The sequence below is a fragment of the Macaca nemestrina genome, chromosome 9 (assembly GCF_043159975.1).
Source record: "Macaca nemestrina isolate mMacNem1 chromosome 9, mMacNem.hap1, whole genome shotgun sequence".
In the NCBI taxonomy this organism is placed as follows: Eukaryota; Metazoa; Chordata; class Mammalia; order Primates; family Cercopithecidae; genus Macaca; species Macaca nemestrina.
Window position 1 is genome coordinate 82,676,972 of NC_092133.1, and position 18,798 is coordinate 82,695,769.

An 18,798-nucleotide genomic window follows, 5' to 3' on the forward strand; every position below is an offset into this window, starting at 1 on the left:
ACTTTGGGAGGCCGAGACGGGCGGATCACGAGGTCAGGAGTTCGAGACCATCCTGGCTAACACGGTGAAACCCCGTCTCTACTAAAAAAAAAAAATACAAAAAACTAGCCGGGTGGCGGGCGCCTGTAGTCCCGGCTACTCGGGAGGCTGAGGCAGGAGAATGGCGTAAAAACCTGGGAGGCAGAGCTTGCAGTGAGCTGAGATCCGGCCACTGCACTCCAGCCTGGGCGACACAGCGAGACTCCGTCTCAAAAAAAAAAAAAAAAAAAAAGTTAAAGAAAATCACTATTGACACCTAAACTGCATGTTATATTTTAAAATGTCAATATTGGCCACGTGTGGTGGCTCACGCCTATAATCCCAGCACTTGGGGGGAGCAAAGCAGGGGGATCACTTACATCCAGGAGTCAGAGACCAGCCTAGATAACAGAGTAAGACTGTCTCTACAAAAAAAAATTTTGAAAAGCAGCCGGGCGTGGTGGCACGTTTCTATAGTCCTAGCTACTCAGGAAGTGGGGGCAGTAGGATCACTTAAACCCAGGAGTTTAAGGTTGCAGTGAGCAATGATCACACCACTGCACTCCAGACTGGGCAACAGAGAAAGACCTTCCTTCTAAAAAAAAAAATTAAAAGGATACCTGGGGTTCATCCTTTCTACCACTTCCTTGCCCTACACTTGACTAAGGGTGCCTCTTCTCCTGCAGCCCTCCCTGCTATTTCAGGGCAGGACAGTTTGGGGACACTGACATGCTGACTCTCCAGAGCCTCTTTATAAAATGATTACTCCTCCACCCTGTTATATAAAAGCCCCTTCTTGGCTTCTTTGATTTTCCTGTGTAAGACTAAACAAATAATAATAATAATAATAAAAAGACAACAAAAATAAACAAGGAAAGATTTAAGAAAAAAAAAAAAGTAGTGGCCGGGTACGGTGGCTCACACCTGTAATCCCAGCACTTTGGAAGGCCGAGGCAGGTGGATCACCTGAGGTCAGGAGTTCAAGACCACCCTAACCAAAATAGTGAAACCCAGTCTCTACTAAAAATACACGAATTAGGCAGGTGTGGTGACAGGCGCCTGTAATCCCAGCTACTCGGAAGGATGAGGCAGGAGAATCATTTGAACCCGAGAGGCAGAGGTTGCAGTGAGCCAAGATTGCACCACTGCACTCCCGCCTGGGCAACAACGAGACTCAGTCTCAAAAAATAAATAAATAAATAAAGCCCCTTCTTTTGAGGCTGTGCTAGTTACCCTCCAATCTTCCTAATACCTGTCATCTAACAACCTCTTATTCAACCTCTTATTCACTGTTCATGTATTTAAGGATTTTACACCATATTTATAATCTACTCCATCCCAATTTTGCTATCACACTGAATTCCACCATATTCCAACCCTGACTTCCCAGTTTCTTAACCTATCTCATCATCAACAATCTCCCGCATTCCATCTCAGCCACCAGTTTCATCCAGAAGCTTGCTGTACATCCTAAAATGCTTTACTTCTTAAACATTAAAATCAGATAGCCCACTTTTTTTTAATCATAACCTACCAACCATCCAACTTGCTTGTGCCAGTACTCCCATTCTTCATTTTTACTTAAGCAGATTCTCAGTATACTACCCTTTTTCTCCTCTTTCTCCTATTCATTAGCCCTGTCCAGGCACTCAGCATTTTAAATTCCAGTCTAATCTTCTCAATCACTCTCTGGGCAATAATATCCTAAATTCCCTTGCTTCTCTCTCTTCATTCCACATGCTGACTGACAGAATGTCTATTGAGGATAATTCTAATAACCCTATCCAATATTCTGTATTCTGTCCAGGTTCCAGGTAATGGGGCCTACTAAAGGAGGGAGAAAAAACATACTCACACACTAGGTAGATTAGTGACCATGTGTTTTCAGTAACACCAACTTCAACTAAGGCCTCAATAATGTCCAGGAATTCTACTTTGTCTCTAGACAGCTCACTCTCCCACTTTAAGTAACATCTATCTGAACTCTTTCCAGCTCCCTTAAACCCCCCAAGTTACCCTGCACGCCCAGGCTGGAGTGCAATAGCGCGGTCTCAGCTCACTGCAACCCCCGCCTCTTGGGTTCAAGTGATTCTCCTATCTCAGCCTCCAGAGTAGCTGGGAATACAGGCGCCCGGACCATGCCTGGCTAATTTTTGTATTTTTAGTAGAGACAGGGTTTCACCATGTCGGCCAGGCTGGTCTCGAACTGCTGACCTCGTGATCTGCTCACCTCGGCCTCCCAAAGGGATGGGATTACTTTTTTTTTTTATGGAGACAGAGTCTCACTCTGTCACCTAGGCTGGAGTGCAGGGGCGTGACCTTGGCTCACAGTAACCTCTGCCTACTGGGTTCAAGTGATTCTCCTGCCTCAGCCTCCTGAGCAGCTGGGATTATAGGCGCACACCACCACGCCTGGCTAATTTTTGTATTTTTAGTAGAGACGGAGTTTCACCATGTTGGTCAGACTGGTTTTGAACTCCTGACCTCCTGACCCACCTGCCTTGACCACCCAAAGTGCTGGGATTACAGGCATAGCCACCGTGCCTGGCTGTCTGGCTTCAAGTTCTAAAAGCATAGAATACTTAGGGAAAATGCTCAGAAAAGCACAATGTATTATATAAAAGTGTTGTCATCATGTTAGTTCTTTATCATGACCAGCAGAAGTCAATAACTCTAAAGTACAGAGGCTATGTTTATAAATTTCTTATTTTACCCCATAGCTGGTATTCAAACTGGATCTGAGAAGAAATTTGTTAAGTGGTCTCCCATGCTTTTGTTAATACACAAACCTTGAGAATAATACTCTTTTTACTCAGAATATCTGAGTAAGAAACAAAAGTTCTGCTTTAGAACAAAATGAATTTACTTAAAATTACAATGCCTCTTTCATAATTTACATAGTGTCGAATTTCCATTTGTATACACACATATGAAAATAAGAAGTAGAAAATATCTATAAAAATCAAGTCAAAAACTTTATTCAGTAAGTATTAAAAATAGTTTGGTCATCATTCTCGTTTTGTTTTTGAGATGGTATCTTGCTGTGTCGCCCAGGTTGTGACCCAATCATGGCTCACTGCAGCCTTGAACTCCTGGGTTCAAGTGATCCTCAACTCAGTCTCCCAAGAAGCTGGAACTACGGGTGCACCCCGACACATCGGGCTAATTTTTCTTCTTTTGAAGAAATGGGATGTCACTATGTTGACCAGGCTGGTTTTGAACTCCTGGGCTCAAACCATCCTCCCACTTTGGTATCCCCACGTGCTGGTGTTACAGATATGAGCCACCATGCCTGGCCCATCATTCTTATAAAAAAGAAAATTATTTAAGCCAGGTGGCATGCCTGTAATCCCAGCCTCTCAGAAGGCTGAGGCAGGAGGCTGAGGTGGGAGCATCACTTGAGCCCAGGAATTTGAGGCCAGCCAGGGCAAGATAGCAAGATCCCACCTCTTTAAAAAAAAATCAGATCTTTAATATTAAAAAAAAGCAGAAAATTACTTGAACAGAGACAAGAGGGAATCCATAATTTGGCCCTCGCAAAACAACTTTATTTCCAACATCAAGATAAAACTGTTCTTACAGTGACAGTCTCTTCTAAACGTACAGCTTTGAAGATGACAAAATTAATCTCATTCACATCAGAATACAACAGCACTGTATGAAAAGAACACTTTGGATGTTTCCCAGATCTTCCACTTAACAGTTCAAGTTATTCAACCTCTGAACTGTGCCTTACCCTCAATACAATGGAAACAAAGCCTCCCTTATACAGTTGTGATTAAGGATCAATTAATATGTAAAAGTAGGAATTTAAGAAATAACAGGGCTGGGCACAGTGGCTCACTCCTGTAATCCCAACATTTTGGGAGGTGGAGGTGGGAGGATCACTCAAGTCCAGGAGCTCAGGACAAGGCTGGGCAACATACTGAGACACTGTCTCCACAAAAAAATTTAGAAATTGGCCCAGTGTGGTGGTGCACCCCATACTCCCAACTGCTGGGGAGGCCAAGGAGGGAAGATGGCTTCAGCCCAGGAGGTAGAAGCTGCGATGAGCCATGCACTCCAGCCTGGATGACAGAGTAAGACCCTGTCTCCAAAAAATAAAAAGAAAAAAAGAAATAATAAGTCTTATCTACTTCTCTTAAAAAGAAGCTGATTTTAGATATGATTTAAATATATTCTACACAACAAATACATGCAATAAATAAAGGTAGGTAACTCTTGCTGATACTATCCTTTCAGGACTTAAAAGATAATAATAATCCTCATTAATCATCTATAGTTTATCCAATGACAATCTCATCTCAGGTCACAAGTTCGTGGACTACTCTAAACTTTCAGTAATAATTCATTTCCCTTTCTAAAAAATCACCTTCAGTTCTAAATCTAAGTTAAAAATCTCCTGACAATACCATCCCTCTAACTTACACAAATACTCATTACAGCTTTAAACAAATTAAAAAATTTTACTGGCTACAAAACCAGTCAGGCAAATTAAGAGCCTATGCTGTAGTTTTCTCAGTATTTGGCAGGATATGTAGACTGAATCCCAGCTGACTGGCAAGGAAAGTGTGCCAAGCCGAAATATAAGTCTTTGCACACTTTAGAGTCCAGATTAAAAACCTGTAGCAGACAGAACAAAGAGGAGAAATGGAAGTAGCCTTGCATAAAAGGCAAAAGAAGACTTTTTTTTGCCTCTACTACAGACAGCACTGATTCAAACCATTAAGGATTACCTGGAGATCTCTTAGAAGGGTGAACCTTTAGCTCCTGCTAACAGTCATTTTTAATGGGCACACCTGGCTGAGAACTGACTGGCTTTAATAGCAACCGTAATCAGAAATTTCTGTTTTCAAAATTAAAGATTAGACACAGAAATATTTGCAGATAGAAACAGAAATCTGAAATTAGCTTTAAAATCCAGGGAGTAAAGGATGGGAAGTGGAGAGAGTAGTGTGCAAAACAGATGAAACAAGATCTGCCAGATACTAAATATTGGAGGTGGACAATCAAGTACATGAGGTTTTTTTTACCATTCTATTTTTGCGTGCCTGAAAAGTTTCATAATAAACATTTTCTTCTTGTTCAAGGAATAGGATATTTTAGCAACACGACTCTTCCCTGAAGTACCTATTCAGTTTGTAATCTTGTTTCTGGTTCCCTTACCCATCAAGCATCTGTCTGGAAAATGGGAACCATTGTAGATTTTGTGGGTTGTTTTTTGTTTTTGTTTTTTGAGATGGAGTCTCCCTCTGTTGCCCAAGCTGGGGTGCAGTGGCACGATCTCGGCTCACTGCAACCTCCACCTCCCCAGTTCAACCAATTTCCGGCTAACTTTTTTTGTATTTTTAGTACAGATGGGGTTTCACCATGTTGGCCAGGCTGGTCTCGAACTCCTGACCTCAAGCAATCCACTCCTCTCAGCCTCCCAAAGTGCTAGATTACAGGCGTGAGCCACTGCGCCCGGCTATTGTATGTTGCATAGTGACCTCATCCTATGTTTCCTCTTCAAGTGAAACACAATTTTTTTTTTTTTTGAGTCAGAGTTTGACTCTGTCACCCAGGCTGGAGAGCAGTGGCACAATCTCTGCTCACTGCAACCTCTGCCTCCTGGGTTCAAGCAGTTCTCCTGCCTTAGCTTCCTGAGAAGCTGGGATTACAGGCATGCACCAACACACCTGGTTAATTTTTGTATTTTTTTTAGTAAAGACAGGGTTTCACCATGTTGGTCAGGCTGGTCTCGAACTCCTGACCTCCTGATCTGCCTGCCTCGGCCTCCCAAAGTGCTGGAATTACAGGCATGGGCTGCCGCACCCGCAACACAATTTTTAAAAGTACTATCCATTTTTATAAAAGTACTTAAAACAAAGAATTTTAACAGTGTCAAAAAAAAATCAACCACATACTCCCCTATAGATAAAGAGATGCACTTAAAAACGTAATGCCAGGTCAAATGACATAATAATTCTGAGCCTGGGTTAGCCCTTTTCACTAATGTGATATAATTCTACAGCAAAAAAATAAGATGAATGAGCAGGGACACTCAACACTCCATTGGAAAGATATGATGGAACTTCATCTGTGCACTTTGAACGAGTTGTTAAAATTTGCAACAGGTGGCCGGGCGCGGTGGTTCACGCCTGTAATCCCAGCACTTTGGAAGGCTGAGGCGGGCAGATCATCTGAGGTCAGGAGTTCGAGACCAGCCTGGCCAACATGGTGAAACTCCGTCTCTACTAAAAAAAATACAAAAATTAGCTGGGCGTTGTGGTGCATGCCTGTGGTTCCAGCTACTTGCCAGGCTGAGGCAGAAGAATTGCTTGAACCCGGGAGGCAGAGCTTGTAGTGAGCCAAGATCGCGCCACTGCACTCCAGCCTGGGCTACAGAGCCACAATCCGTCTCAAAAAAAAAAAAAAAAAAAAAAATTTGCAACAGGTTCTTAAATAAAATGCCTAACCATGATCTGCAAAAGACTGCTAAAATTTCTGAGACTCAAGTAGGTATATGAGTACTTGCATCTGGAGAAAAGAATTCGAAACTCATTCTCAGAAGGGTCCCTAATGCAAAAAAGGTTAGGAACCCCTTGAGATTTACAGAGGCCTCTTTTATCAAAAATTTAGGTTTCGGTTTCTAAATTTCAATTAAAATTACAAGGTTTTCTGAGTGAGAGTAAAGGCAACAAAAATTGATAGACATAATGCAAGAAAACAGTCTAGGCACAAGAGAAATGACCAGTTTAGAGGGGAGAGACAAAGGAAAGGTCACGAAGTGCAAAAGCATCCCCACAACTATAACAAACTTACAAACATACAAACTTATAAATGGTTTATAACAACAACTAACTCGCACACATTAGAGACAGGAGAAGACTACCATAAAAATTAAATGCACTCCCTCAAATTCACTTCTTATCCTACAAGGAGCTGCCAAGGTTGTTGCAACTCTGGATGACGAAGGGAGAGGAGAAAAAAAGAAATATTCATAGTGCTATACCATTCCCTGACCACTAAAAGACCCTTTGTGAAGGAGGAAGATGGACAAGATGTTCCTGAACATCTATTTGCCTGTATTTTAGTATGTATTTTCCCCTCACAAACCAATTAAAATGGAATTTGAACTCAGAGTCAGTCACAGTATCAGCATTAGAACTACAATTTAGCTACGTAGACTGGGAAGCAATTATCCCACTTAGCTGGTTGGTCTCTCCAACCTACTTCCAACAAGAGATTTAACACAAAGATATATTGTCCGCAAAGCTACAGAAACAATTACTTCTGAATACTTTCACATTCCTTTCCCCCTTACCTAAACGTTCATCTTTATTAATACGCTCTGCCATCAGGGTCCCTGCCTGCCAGTGATGCGCCATCCCTCAAAAGACCACACACTTAAGGAAGCTGGAGTTAGCCTTGAGGACTTTCACCACTTGTACAGCGTCATCTTCCTTCCTCCAGCCCACCCACCCCACGTTTTGGTTTATCTGAAAACATCAAGAAATGTCAGGCCGGGCACAGTGGCTCATGTCTATAATCCTAGCACTTTGGGAGGCCGAGATGGGTAGATCACATGCGGTCAGGAGTTCTAGACCAGCCTGGCCAACATGGTGAAACCTCGTCTCTACTAAAAATACAAAAATTAGCCAGGCATGGTGGCAGGTGCCTATAATCCCAGCTACTCGGGGGTACCAAGGCAGGAGAATTGCTTGAACCCAGGAGGCAGAGGTTGCAGTGAGCCAAGACAGTGCCATCACACTCCAGCCTAGGGGAAAAGAGCAAGACTTCTCTCAAAAAAAAAAAAAAGAAAAGAAATGTCAGTTGAACAACAAACACAAGCAGAATAGCATTCGCAGAGCCTAGCACAGTGGTTTGACAAACAGTAGGTGCTCAATATGTTGATAATAAACGAATCTCATTCCAGTTCTGCCACTAGCTGACCTTGGACAGTGACTTAACCTCTTTGAGCTTCATATATAAAATGAGAGCTCAGTTAAAATTCATTTTAGTTCAAAAAGAGTTTGAGGGGCCAGGCGCGATGGCCCACGCTTGCAATGCCAGCACTTTGGGAGGCCTAGGTGGGCGGATCACTTGAGGTCAGTTCGAGACCAGCCTGGCCAACATGGTGAAAATCTGTCTCTACAAAAATATAAAAATTGGCCGGGCGCGGTGGCTCAAGCCTGTAATCCCAGCACTTTGGGAGGCCGAGATGGGCGGATCACGAGGTCAGGAGATCGAGACCATCCTGGCTAACACGGTGAAACCCCGTCTCTACTAAAAAATACAAAAAACTAGCCGGGCGAGGTGGCGGGCGCCTGTAGTCCCAGCTACTCGGGAGGCTGAGGCAGGAGAATGGTCTAAACCCGGGAGGCGGAGCTTGCAGTGAGCTGAGATCCGGCCACTGCACCCCAGCCTGGGCGACAGAGCAAGACTCTGTCTCAAAAAAAAAAAAAAAAAAAATATATATATATATATATATATATAAATTATCGAGACATGATGGCAGGTGCCTATAATCCCAGTTACTGCGGAGGCTGAGGTGGGAGAATCACTTTAACCCAGGAGGCAGAGGCTGCAGTGAGGCAAGATGGCGCCATTGTACTCCAGTCTGGGCAACACAGTGAGACACTGTGTCAAAGTTTGATGATTTTAATACATTTATGTATTTTTTAAAAATACATTTATGTATTTTTAGAAGCTGACCTGAAAACAGTTTTTATGCTGTTTATGCTATTTATTTATTTATTTATTTGAGATGGCATCTTGCTTTGTTGCCCAGGCTGGAGTGCAGGGGCACAATCTTGGCTCACTGCAACCTCTGTCTCCTGGGTTCAAGTGATTCTCCCACCTCAACCTCCCTATTAGGTGGAATTAGAGGAACCCACCACCACGCCCAGCTAATTTTTTGTATTTTTAATATAGATGGGGTTTCACCACGTTGGCCAGGCTGGTCTTGAACTCCTGAGCTGAGGTGATATACCCGCCTTGGCCTCCCAAAGTCCTGGGATTACAGGCATGAGCCACTGCACAGGCCCTTTATGCCGTCTTTTTAATGGAAATTTAACCTAAACTTGCCAACAACGCCTGAGGAGAAATGTGGGCAAAGCAGTAAGGACAGCCAAATTAGAATTAACCCGGAGGATCAAAGGAATGACAGTAACAGCTGGCTCATCGTCTCATCCAAGAGTGAGAGAAAGAGTGAAAAAATGCTCAACATTTTTAGTAAAACTATGCAAAGCCCAGTACATTGTACTGTTTCATGTGCCTTAACCTTCAAAGGACAAATTCCCCTTAATAATTCAGTACAGGCCGGGCGCGGTGGCTCAAGCCTGTAATCCCAGCACTTTGGGAGGCCGAGACGGGTGGATCACGAGGTCAGGAGATCGAGACCATCCTGGCTAACACGGTGAAACCCCGTCTCTACTAAAAAAAAAAAAAAAATACAAAAAACTAGCCGGGCGAGGTGGCGGGCGCCTGTAGTCCCAGCTACTCGGGAGGCTGAGGCAGGAGAAAGGCGGGAACCCGGGAGGCGGAGCTAGCAGTGAGCCGAGATCTGGTCACTGCGCTCCAGCCTGGGCGACAGAGCAAGACTCCGTCTCAAAAAAAAAAAAAAAAAAAAAAAAAAGAATTCAGTACAGCAAAGTTTTGTGTTTGTGTTTACTTCCTTTCAAAGGAAGATTTTTATAACCTTTCATTATTGCTAAACTTTGCCAAGATGTCAAGAACTAAGGTTTCTTTTCAATTACAGTATAGTGCCACCCTTATCCTAATGCTGATAGAGTGCTCCCACTTCTCTACCCCACCTCTTCCCTGCCACCCTCAATATTAGCTCTTCAGTCTTTTAGTTAATTGTACCTTTTTCACTTATTATAAATCTCAAATCCCTTACAGGAGACAGAACAAAATGTATCGTTTTAGGAGAGAGTACTAGATGCTCTATTTACAAATTAACATTTTTAAAATACAACCAGTTTTGTGGTTTAAAATCTATCAATACGGCGGGGCACGGTGGCTCACGCCTGTAATCCCAGCACTTTGGGAGGTCGAGGCAGGCGGATCACAAGGTCAGGAGATCGGGACCAACCTGGCTAACACAGTGAAACTCTGTCTCCACTAAAAATACAAAAATTAGCCAGGCGTGGTGGTGGGCCCCAGTAGTCCCAGCTACCTGGGAGGCTGAGGCAGGAGAAAGGCATGAACCTGGCAGGCGGAGCGCGCAGTGAGCCGAGATGGCACCACCGCTCTCCAGCGTGGGCGACAGAGCAAGACTCCATCTCAAAATAAATAAATCTATCAATACAAGCTGCTACTGGCCCCAAACTAATCTCAATTTGGAATCAAGTTCAATTCTTTAATGTCTCCACTCAATACCTCCTTAATCTTTCTGAGCTAGTTTTGGCAGAGAGTCTACCATTGTTAACTAATCCTCATTTTAAGTACTCATCTCATTTTCATTAATAATAACCATCCAAATCCTCCACAGTAATAGAAATGAGATACTCCGTGATCCTAACACAACAAAAAGAGATATTTCTTATTGGAATCGGGGTTAGAAACGTATGACTGTTCCCAAAATGCACCCTGAGCAACAGTCTATAAACATTAATATCCAAGTTGTTTTATTATTTCAACCTCCAACTGGTTTCTTTAAAGTTCTTAAATGTCTTTTACAAAACTATCAATAGTCCCCATTTATCCTAAGTGCAGAAAGAAAACACAATATGTATTTTAGAAGTTAAATCATTTTAAAAAATTGCTTGCATGAAGCCCTCTTGGCTGAGAATAAAGAAAATCAAAACTTACCTGAAGTTATTAATTTGTTACAGCTACTTATGCTTGCATCATCTTCTACAATTCGGTTTGTGCTCTTTTCTTTCCCAAGCAAAGTGTCCTCCAAAGGGAAGCATTTATCAGATATAACAGTGTCTTCAACCACCACATGACTAATTTTGCTATTAGCTTCAAGTACTGAAGTGACCTCTTCCAGCTGAGCAGCTTCACTAGATTCTGAGTAAGAGGAACCCTTACCCTGGGCTAAATTCTTTGAAGAAACTGGTAGAGACTCATCATCACTATCAAATCCAAAAGGATCTCCAGTACTTTCTTCTTCCACTTTAGGTTTCTTCGGAATTTCTTGGATATCTGGTTTGAAATTGGGCCTCTTCTGCCCTAATTTAGCCATAAATGTAGTCTCTCCCCATTTTGTGCTAAGGGTGGTCCGTTTGTTGGAAAAGACTTCATCAAATTTTGAACTGCCATTTCCACCTTTCCTACTGTATGTTTTCCCAAATCTGGATGTCATTTTGACACCAGTTTCATATTCTGTGAAAAAAAATTTAAGAAAACATATAATCATCAAATACTCAACAAGTGTTAAACAGTGCTATAAAAATAAAAACCTAGGGATTATTCCCTCATGACTTTTGACATCACCACAGACTTTTAAACAAACAAATATGAGGAAGGGGTATAAAGAAAGGCTGACTTATTACTCTACATGCTTCCATGTCAATTTTCCTCTACAATGAGTACATATTCTTATGCTACTTACAAAGTAAAAAAACTTAATGATTAACCAACTTATAATATGATATCCACAAAGCTAACTTGAAACGTATTAAGCTCCAAATGAATCAACTTGCTATTCTTATAAACATCATTTTTACCTTAAAAAATAATCTGTATAGAGGCTGGGAGGTCGAGGCAGGCAAATCACTTGAGGCCAGGAGTTTGAGACCAGCCTGGCCACCATGGTGAAACCCTGTCTCTACTAAAAATAAAAAAATTAGCTGCGAGTGGTGGCACACGCTTGTAATGCCAGCTACTTGAGAGGCTGGGGCAGGAGAACTGCTTGAACTCAGGAGATGGAGGTTGCAGTGATGTTATAATAATCTATATAGGGTAATTACCTATATAAAATCTTAAGCACAGAATGTTAATTTTTTTCAGGGCCTCAGAAATATCCAATACTTGATTAAATTTAGTTCTTTGAAATTTCATGGCACTAATTCATAGGAGAAAAAAGGTCCCCAAAATGGTGCTTTTTCTCATGTTTTACAACCTGCAGCTTTTAACCCAATCCTGAAGATTCTGCTTCTTGGTGTAATGTAATTCGGGCTGTGACTTAAAAAATGTTCCTTAGATGGTCATTTCCCTAAGGGAAAGAAACTATCCTTATCCTATCTGCCTTGTCCCGATAGTGCTGTGCTCATTTGCTGAATTACATTTTCTGGAGCTAGTGAGCTCCAGCATATTACACTGTTTCATGGATTAATACAGGAATAGAAACATATAACCTTTATTTTTCTCTTCGATTTATAAATGGCAAATCGATTTACCTGATTTATCTACTTCATAGGACAAAAAAAAAATCTTTAGGGCAGAAAATCAAGAGTCAAACATTTTTTAAAACAAGTTACTTGCATTGGTTCTGTGCCTATTAAAAAAAGGTACAGTACTTTTTAAACATGATCAATCCTTATCTGTTTGTCTACACTTTGACCTTTCTACAGTTCAAACATCAATACATCGAATATAACTTTAAAAAGTGAACAAGGGCCTAAGGGATGAAAAATCTTCTTACTTTGAAAACTACAAGAACTGAAATTATATTTGACCTATACTTTTGAATATGTTTTGAGCTACACTTGTGTTTTCCCTTAACTTAAATTATTACAACTTACAATGAGTCACTGTCTGAGTTTTATATATATTCTGTAGTAGATCCCCCGATGTTTGGTGAGAAGACAATTTTAATTTAACAAAATAATAATTTAGTCATCATATATATCTGTGTTAAGAGAAAACAGTGTTCCTGAAGGAGATCTATTTCATCTTCTACTGCAGCTCTAACACTAAGAAGTCTTACTCTCTTTCTTGTTAAGTACAGCCTAAACACAACAGGATACTGGGCAACTACCACGGACAACAAACTAAAAGTCGATTCTCTTGATTCTTTCAAGAATGTAAAGCTGAGATCCTGCAGGTCTGTAAGTGTGCTTACATATATACACCAACAAAGTTGAAATGTTTTCGATACGCTTATGTGCTAATCATCTAAAAATACTAACCAAAGGCCAAACCAAAAATCTAGACTTGAGTTCCTTTATGTCAACATCAGAAAAACTCACTGTTAAAATGGTTCTAGAACCCCAAGGCATTCACTGTTGAAAGTTTAAAGTCTGCAGATGAATATCTGACACTAAGGACTTAATTATTTTATGTGATAAAAAATAATTTTGTGCTGGCTGGGCGCGGTAGCTCACGCCTGTAAACCCAGCACTCTGGGAAGACGAGACAGGCAGATCACCTGAGGCTGGGAGTTCGAGACCAGCCTGACCAACATGGAGAAACTGCGTGTCTACTAAAATAGAATTAGCCGGTCGTGGTGGCGCATGCCTGTAATCCCAGCTACTCGGGAGGCTGCGGCAGGAGAATCAATTGAACCCGGGAGGCGGAGGTTGCGGTGAGCTGAGATCACGTCACTGCACTCCAGCCTGGGAAACAAGAGCGAAACTCCATCTCAAAAATAATAATAATAATAATAATTTCGTGCCAAAAGACCACGTTTTTTACAAATACATAGTGAAATACTGATGAAATAACGTCAGCGATTTTCCAACATTAAAGAATGAGAAGTGTACAGATGAAATAACTTTGTATATTAACTGCTGAATCCAAGCGATGGGTACAGAGGAGTTCATTATATAGTATCTCTTCCTGATTGCCTTTATCGTTTCCCACAATAAAATGTCTTTAAGTCTGCAGACTGTTGCAATGGCATGTAAGCATAAAGCACTAGATTCCAAAATAAGTGTGCAGACGTCTTTGAAATTAAATTTTAAGTGTTTCAAGTACACGATCCTGCTCAACCTTTAAACTCCAAAGACTGTCCTAACTAAAAACGAAAGAATGATTCACGACTAAGTCTTTTCGGTTGTTGGGCTTTTGCCCTAGCCCAAAATCAGGTCGAATTTTCAGGGAAGTGCGCTGATTAAAGAAAACCAAAAAAAAAAAAGCCTTTATTTTTCACTCCCACCCTAATCTAGCGTCTTCCCGATCCCCAAAGGCTTTAGGGGCTTCCATTAAGGATGGAAAGCGGACGGGACAAACCTGACTATCGAGAAATCCTCACCTGGGGACAGCCGGGGCGCCACGGGCAGTGGGCGCAGTGGACCCCTCGGACTGGACACTCACGCAACTTTTCTCCTCCCAACCCGCGCCGCCCAGGAAAGGGAGGTCGCTTTCGACGCCCCGGAAGCCTCTGCCACCGAATCCCTAGGGCAGTGCAAGGCCCCAGTGGCAGCCAGGGGCGGATGAAACCACGGGAAAGGACTCGGGGCTGAAATCAACACACTTGACTGGGTTTGGGGACCTAAGTCAATCAGCAGTCGCCCGAAAAAGAACTCCGAAAAAGGAAAATAAAAGGGGAAAAAGAGAGTTCTTCAGGTCATTCCCCTGCCCAACTTCCTCAGCGGCCCGGTGGGCGAGGCAGTTAGACTTCCACCGCCCGCTCCCAGCCTCTGCCTCCCCCACCCTCCCGGCTCCCTCCCGGCCTAGGCGGCCGCCCGACACCTCACTTACCCTCGGCGCCTGGCGGGTGCTTTGGCCACGGGCCGCCTCCGCCTCTCCCGCTCCCTACGGCCCGCGGGCGGGCGCGGAACCCCCGCGCGGGAGAGCAGGGCCGGCTGGTGAGAGCCGAGAGAGGCGAGGGGCTCCGCTTTCGGTAAATAGGAAGCCCGGTGGGGGGGGGAGGAGCGGCGGCCCCGCAACTTCCCTCCCCGCCTCGAGCGCCGCCGGCCGGGCTCGGGCCTAGCTCTCGCTGGCCGCCGCCGCCGGAGCTGGTGCCAGAGCCCGCTACGTGCCCCTGCTGGGCCGCCGCCGCCTCCTGCGCCGCCGCTTCCGCCGGTGAATGGTCAGCGCTGGAGTTTGAACAGGGCCCTGAACCATCTCAACGCCATTTGCGCTCCCGGCCCCCACCTCCTTCCTCCAACAGCCGCTCGCTCCGTCACTCCGCTTCCCACAGTCCCCGCGCGGCCGCCCGACCCCGCAGCCAATCACGCAGCCGCTTACTCAAACCGCCGCGCAGGCGCTGCGCTCCGCATGCTCCGGCGCCCGCCATTGGCCTGACCGCGGGGCCCGACGGGAGTTGTAGTCCAGGTCCGCGAGGTCGCGTTGCCCAGGACCAGGCGCGGGAGCGGGCGCGGGAGCGGGCGGCTGGCCTGGCCCTCCTGGTCTCGGCAGCCACTTCTAGCTCCCGGCCCCGCCGGGAGACGCAGGTGCCACGGGGATGGGCGGCCGAGCGGGTGGCGCAGTGCAGGCAGCTGTATCAATCGCTTCCCCTCCAGGGACCCGCCGGTGTCTGGGGACCGCGGGCTGTGCAGCTGCGCTGGGCCTGCCGGGGCCGCCGCCCGGGAGCGCGGAGGCAGGGAGCGCGTGGTCCAGAGCCGCCCTCGACCTGGCCTGGCAGGTCCTGGCCCGGCGTAGGTGACAACGGCGGGACTGCGAGGCGCCGGACACCCGAGGCCGCCAGCAGCGTTGCCCCGCGCTTTTTCGCGCCCCTCCAGTCCTGCAGTCCTCCCTCTAACTCCGTCTGCCCGTCACCGATTGAAAGTGGCCCCGAGAATATTGGATGGTATTGAGCAAATATCATTAACCTTGTTGGGTGTGGTAACGGTAATGTGGTTATGGTTTTGTTTTTTTTTTAAGACCTACTGATATGTTGACAGGTAGAGTGATCTGGTGTCAGGAGTGTAAAATACGCCTGTGAAAACTGGGGGAGAGGAATAAAACAAGCTGGCAGGACGTTTTTCATCGTTGATGCTGCGTGATGCAAGCACATGCGCTCATCATACAATCTCTCTACTTGTGTATATGAAATTTTCCATAATAAAAAGTTTAGAGAAGTAAGCCAGTGATTGCCTCAAGGGAGAACAGTGAGGTGGCGGATGAAGGGAGGAAGGAGTCTTAATTTTTCGCTGTGCGCCTTTTTGTGCTGTCTTAGGTTTTCCCCATTTAATGTGTTACCTAATTCAGAAAATTGGTAAGTTTTTTGTTTTTTTTTTTTGAGACGGAGTCTCACGCTGTTGCCCAGGCTGGAGTGCAGTGGCGCGATCTCGGCTCACTGCAAGCTCCGCCTCCTGGGTTCACGCCATTCTCCTGCCTCAGCCTCCTGAGTAGCTAGGACTACAGGCGCCCGCCACCGCGCCCGGCTAATTTTTTTTTTGTATTTTTAGTAGAGACGAGGTTTCACTGTGGTCTCGATCTCCTGACCTTGTGATCCGCCCGTCTCGGCCTCCCAAAGTGCTGGGATTACAGGCTTGAGCCACCGCGCCCGGCCAAGTTGTTTTTTTTTTTTTTTTTAAAGGCTACTATGAGAAAACAGCATTCTAAAGAATAGCACAACCAGTTCCCCCTAAGAGAGGTGCATGATTCGTCGGACTCGGACAGCCTTGATGTTTGTTAGGCGGTTAATGGAGACCCACCTGGGAAATTAGAAAACTACTAATTGCTTTCAGTGAGAAGCCCGCCCTTCTTCCACAAATGGATAATTTGCTTTTAATGCACCCAGAAGTTATCCAGCTCCCTCCGGTATAATCGGGGAAACTCCAAATAAAGGAAAAATAGTTAAGAGACCCTGCAGCCTTTCCCAAGAGGAATTTGAGGTGGATTTTAGTGTGGTTGGATTGTTTTGCCTACCTGACTGCAGAATTTATATTCTGACATTTACAATTTCCCAAATACTGAGTCAGTATTTTTTCTTGTTTCAAAATAAACCAACTTCTTCTGTAGTTTATATGAATAACAAGTCCATATCTTCCACTGTGGGTGGGATGCACATGACTGTTTTATTTGGGTCAGTTTTGTCTCTTTTTTTTAATTGGCAATTTAGGAACTTGTTTTTATCATTCTGTTTAAAGATCTCTGGCAGAGGTGCAGGCTGCACTTACTATAATTATTTAGATGACAAGGTAGTGGATGGTAATTAAAGGGTAATTATCATCAGAGGGAAAAGGTAAGATCAAAAAACCAGAAGAGGTGAGGAGACAATTGCAAGATCTTCCTGTAGGAGGGTGTTGTGAACCTCCCAAGACCAAAGGATATATGTATTATGCCTGGCCTCTCTGGTGCTGGACACTGGCAGGGTCAGTGCCTGCATGAAGCTGAAGTGGAAGGGCTCATTGTTTAGACTGTGTGGTGCCTTTTGAGGGCTTTTGTGAGATGGTTGTGTTAAGTAATGGAACTTAGTAGTGTCAAATTCTTGCCATTCAAAGAAGGATCCCCAATCAGCAGTGTAGCATAACCTGGAAGCCTGTGAAGAACGCATAATTCCTATCCTCACCCCAGCTCCACTGAATCAGAACCTGCATTTTAACAGGATTCCCCCAGCTGATTGGGCTGCACATTAAAGTTTGACAAGCACCGATTTAAAGTATACCCATAGCATTTGACAGCAATCTAGTATTTTTCGTTAGGATGAGGGAGAGGAAGGGAGATGATTAAGAACCTCCTATGCATCAGGTAAGTTGCTAGGCTGTTCCCTTATCTTACAGGTAAGGAAATGGGAAGACTTGTATATTACAACTAGTGAGGGAGTCAAACTTTTTCTTAATGGTTGGGTACCCATTAGTACTTATGGATGTTCTTGAATCTGGTAGAAAGTGGTACATGATTTGAGAAGTTAACAAGTGTGTGTGTGTGTATTTAGTCTGTGGAAACTTACTATATGAATATTAAGCAGAGCTCTTCTGGGCTCTGTACCCTTCCTTGTGTGGCTCAGGCTAAAGACACCTCTTGGGTCCCTCCTGGAGGGAGTTCAGACCCCTGGCCCTGCAGGCTGTACTACCACCTTAACCCCTTACCTCCCTGCTTCCACTGAGGCAGCAAATGCCCTGGAGTCACCTCATTCCCTTACCAGGGCCCTGGGTTCCACACCAGAATAAGCAAACAGGACTCCAGTATGGGTAACACATGGCTGAGCAGCTTTTTGTTGTATTGTTTTTGTTTTCTTAGTTCTCTCAGCTCAGGATTCACTCTCTGCCCATCCCCCTGGCCACCCTCAACCCCTAGAATGGTTGTCTCCATTTCATGAGAATCTTCACACTAACATCAAGTGGCCAGTAGATGCTTTTGGTTTTGCTAGAATGCCTCTGTGCAAGCTCTCAGATACCTGATTTTCTTTCCCCCACTGAAAGTTGTTAATTGTCAGAAACTGAAATCATGGATCGGAGCCAAGTTTGTAGTACCCTTGGAGGGGCTTCTGCCCTCCTGTTTGCTGCCTGGGTGAGGACAGAACCCCCTACTACCTGGAGCCCCACTTGAGTGGGCCCATACCTGTACTTTCCTCTGAAAAAAGAAAATCCTGCAAAGAAAATAGAAGACATCTGTTCTGCCATTGCCACGCGCTTGTTCTAGCCCAGACATGAGAACTGTCAGAATTGGAGTTACTAAATAGAACTTTTAGTCTTTTTCTGATAATGTGTAGTAAAGTGTATTACAACTTACAGAATTCTATTTAGGGAACTAGAGGTCAGAAACTACCATATTGGTAGCAGTCAATTTTTCTTTGCCATAAGATGTGGAATAAAATGTTAAATTGTACACTTGCATGTTGTGGTTATGTTACAAAGCTCTACAAGATGTGGCCAGGCCCTGCCCTTTGCTCATGCAGCCCCTACTTTCTGCTCTGCCCACACCTGAGTCCTTGCTATTTCCCCACCTTAGGGCCTTTGTATTTCCTATTTCCTCTGCCCACAACTCCCCCAGATGCCAGCCTGCTTCAATTCC

The 18,798-nt window shown here is 44.3% G+C and overlaps 1 protein-coding gene across 3 annotated transcripts in view; it reads right to left on the reverse strand.

Moving 5' to 3' along the window:
- LOC105495982 (WAPL cohesin release factor) overlaps window positions 1-14,728 on the reverse strand; it is an 86,369-nt gene extending 71,641 nt beyond the window's left edge. For all 3 annotated transcript variants that reach the window (XM_011765999.3, XM_071069843.1, XM_011765998.2), the window contains exons 1-2: window positions 14,596-14,728; window positions 10,816-11,334 (exon numbers count right to left, since the gene is read on the reverse strand). In XM_011765999.3, the coding sequence (XP_011764301.1) occupies window positions 10,816-11,314 (499 nt within the window). In that variant the 5' untranslated portion in view covers window positions 11,315-11,334; window positions 14,596-14,728. The remainder of the gene's footprint in view (window positions 1-10,815; window positions 11,335-14,595) is intronic.
- Between the last annotated feature and the right edge of the window lie 4,070 nt (window positions 14,729-18,798).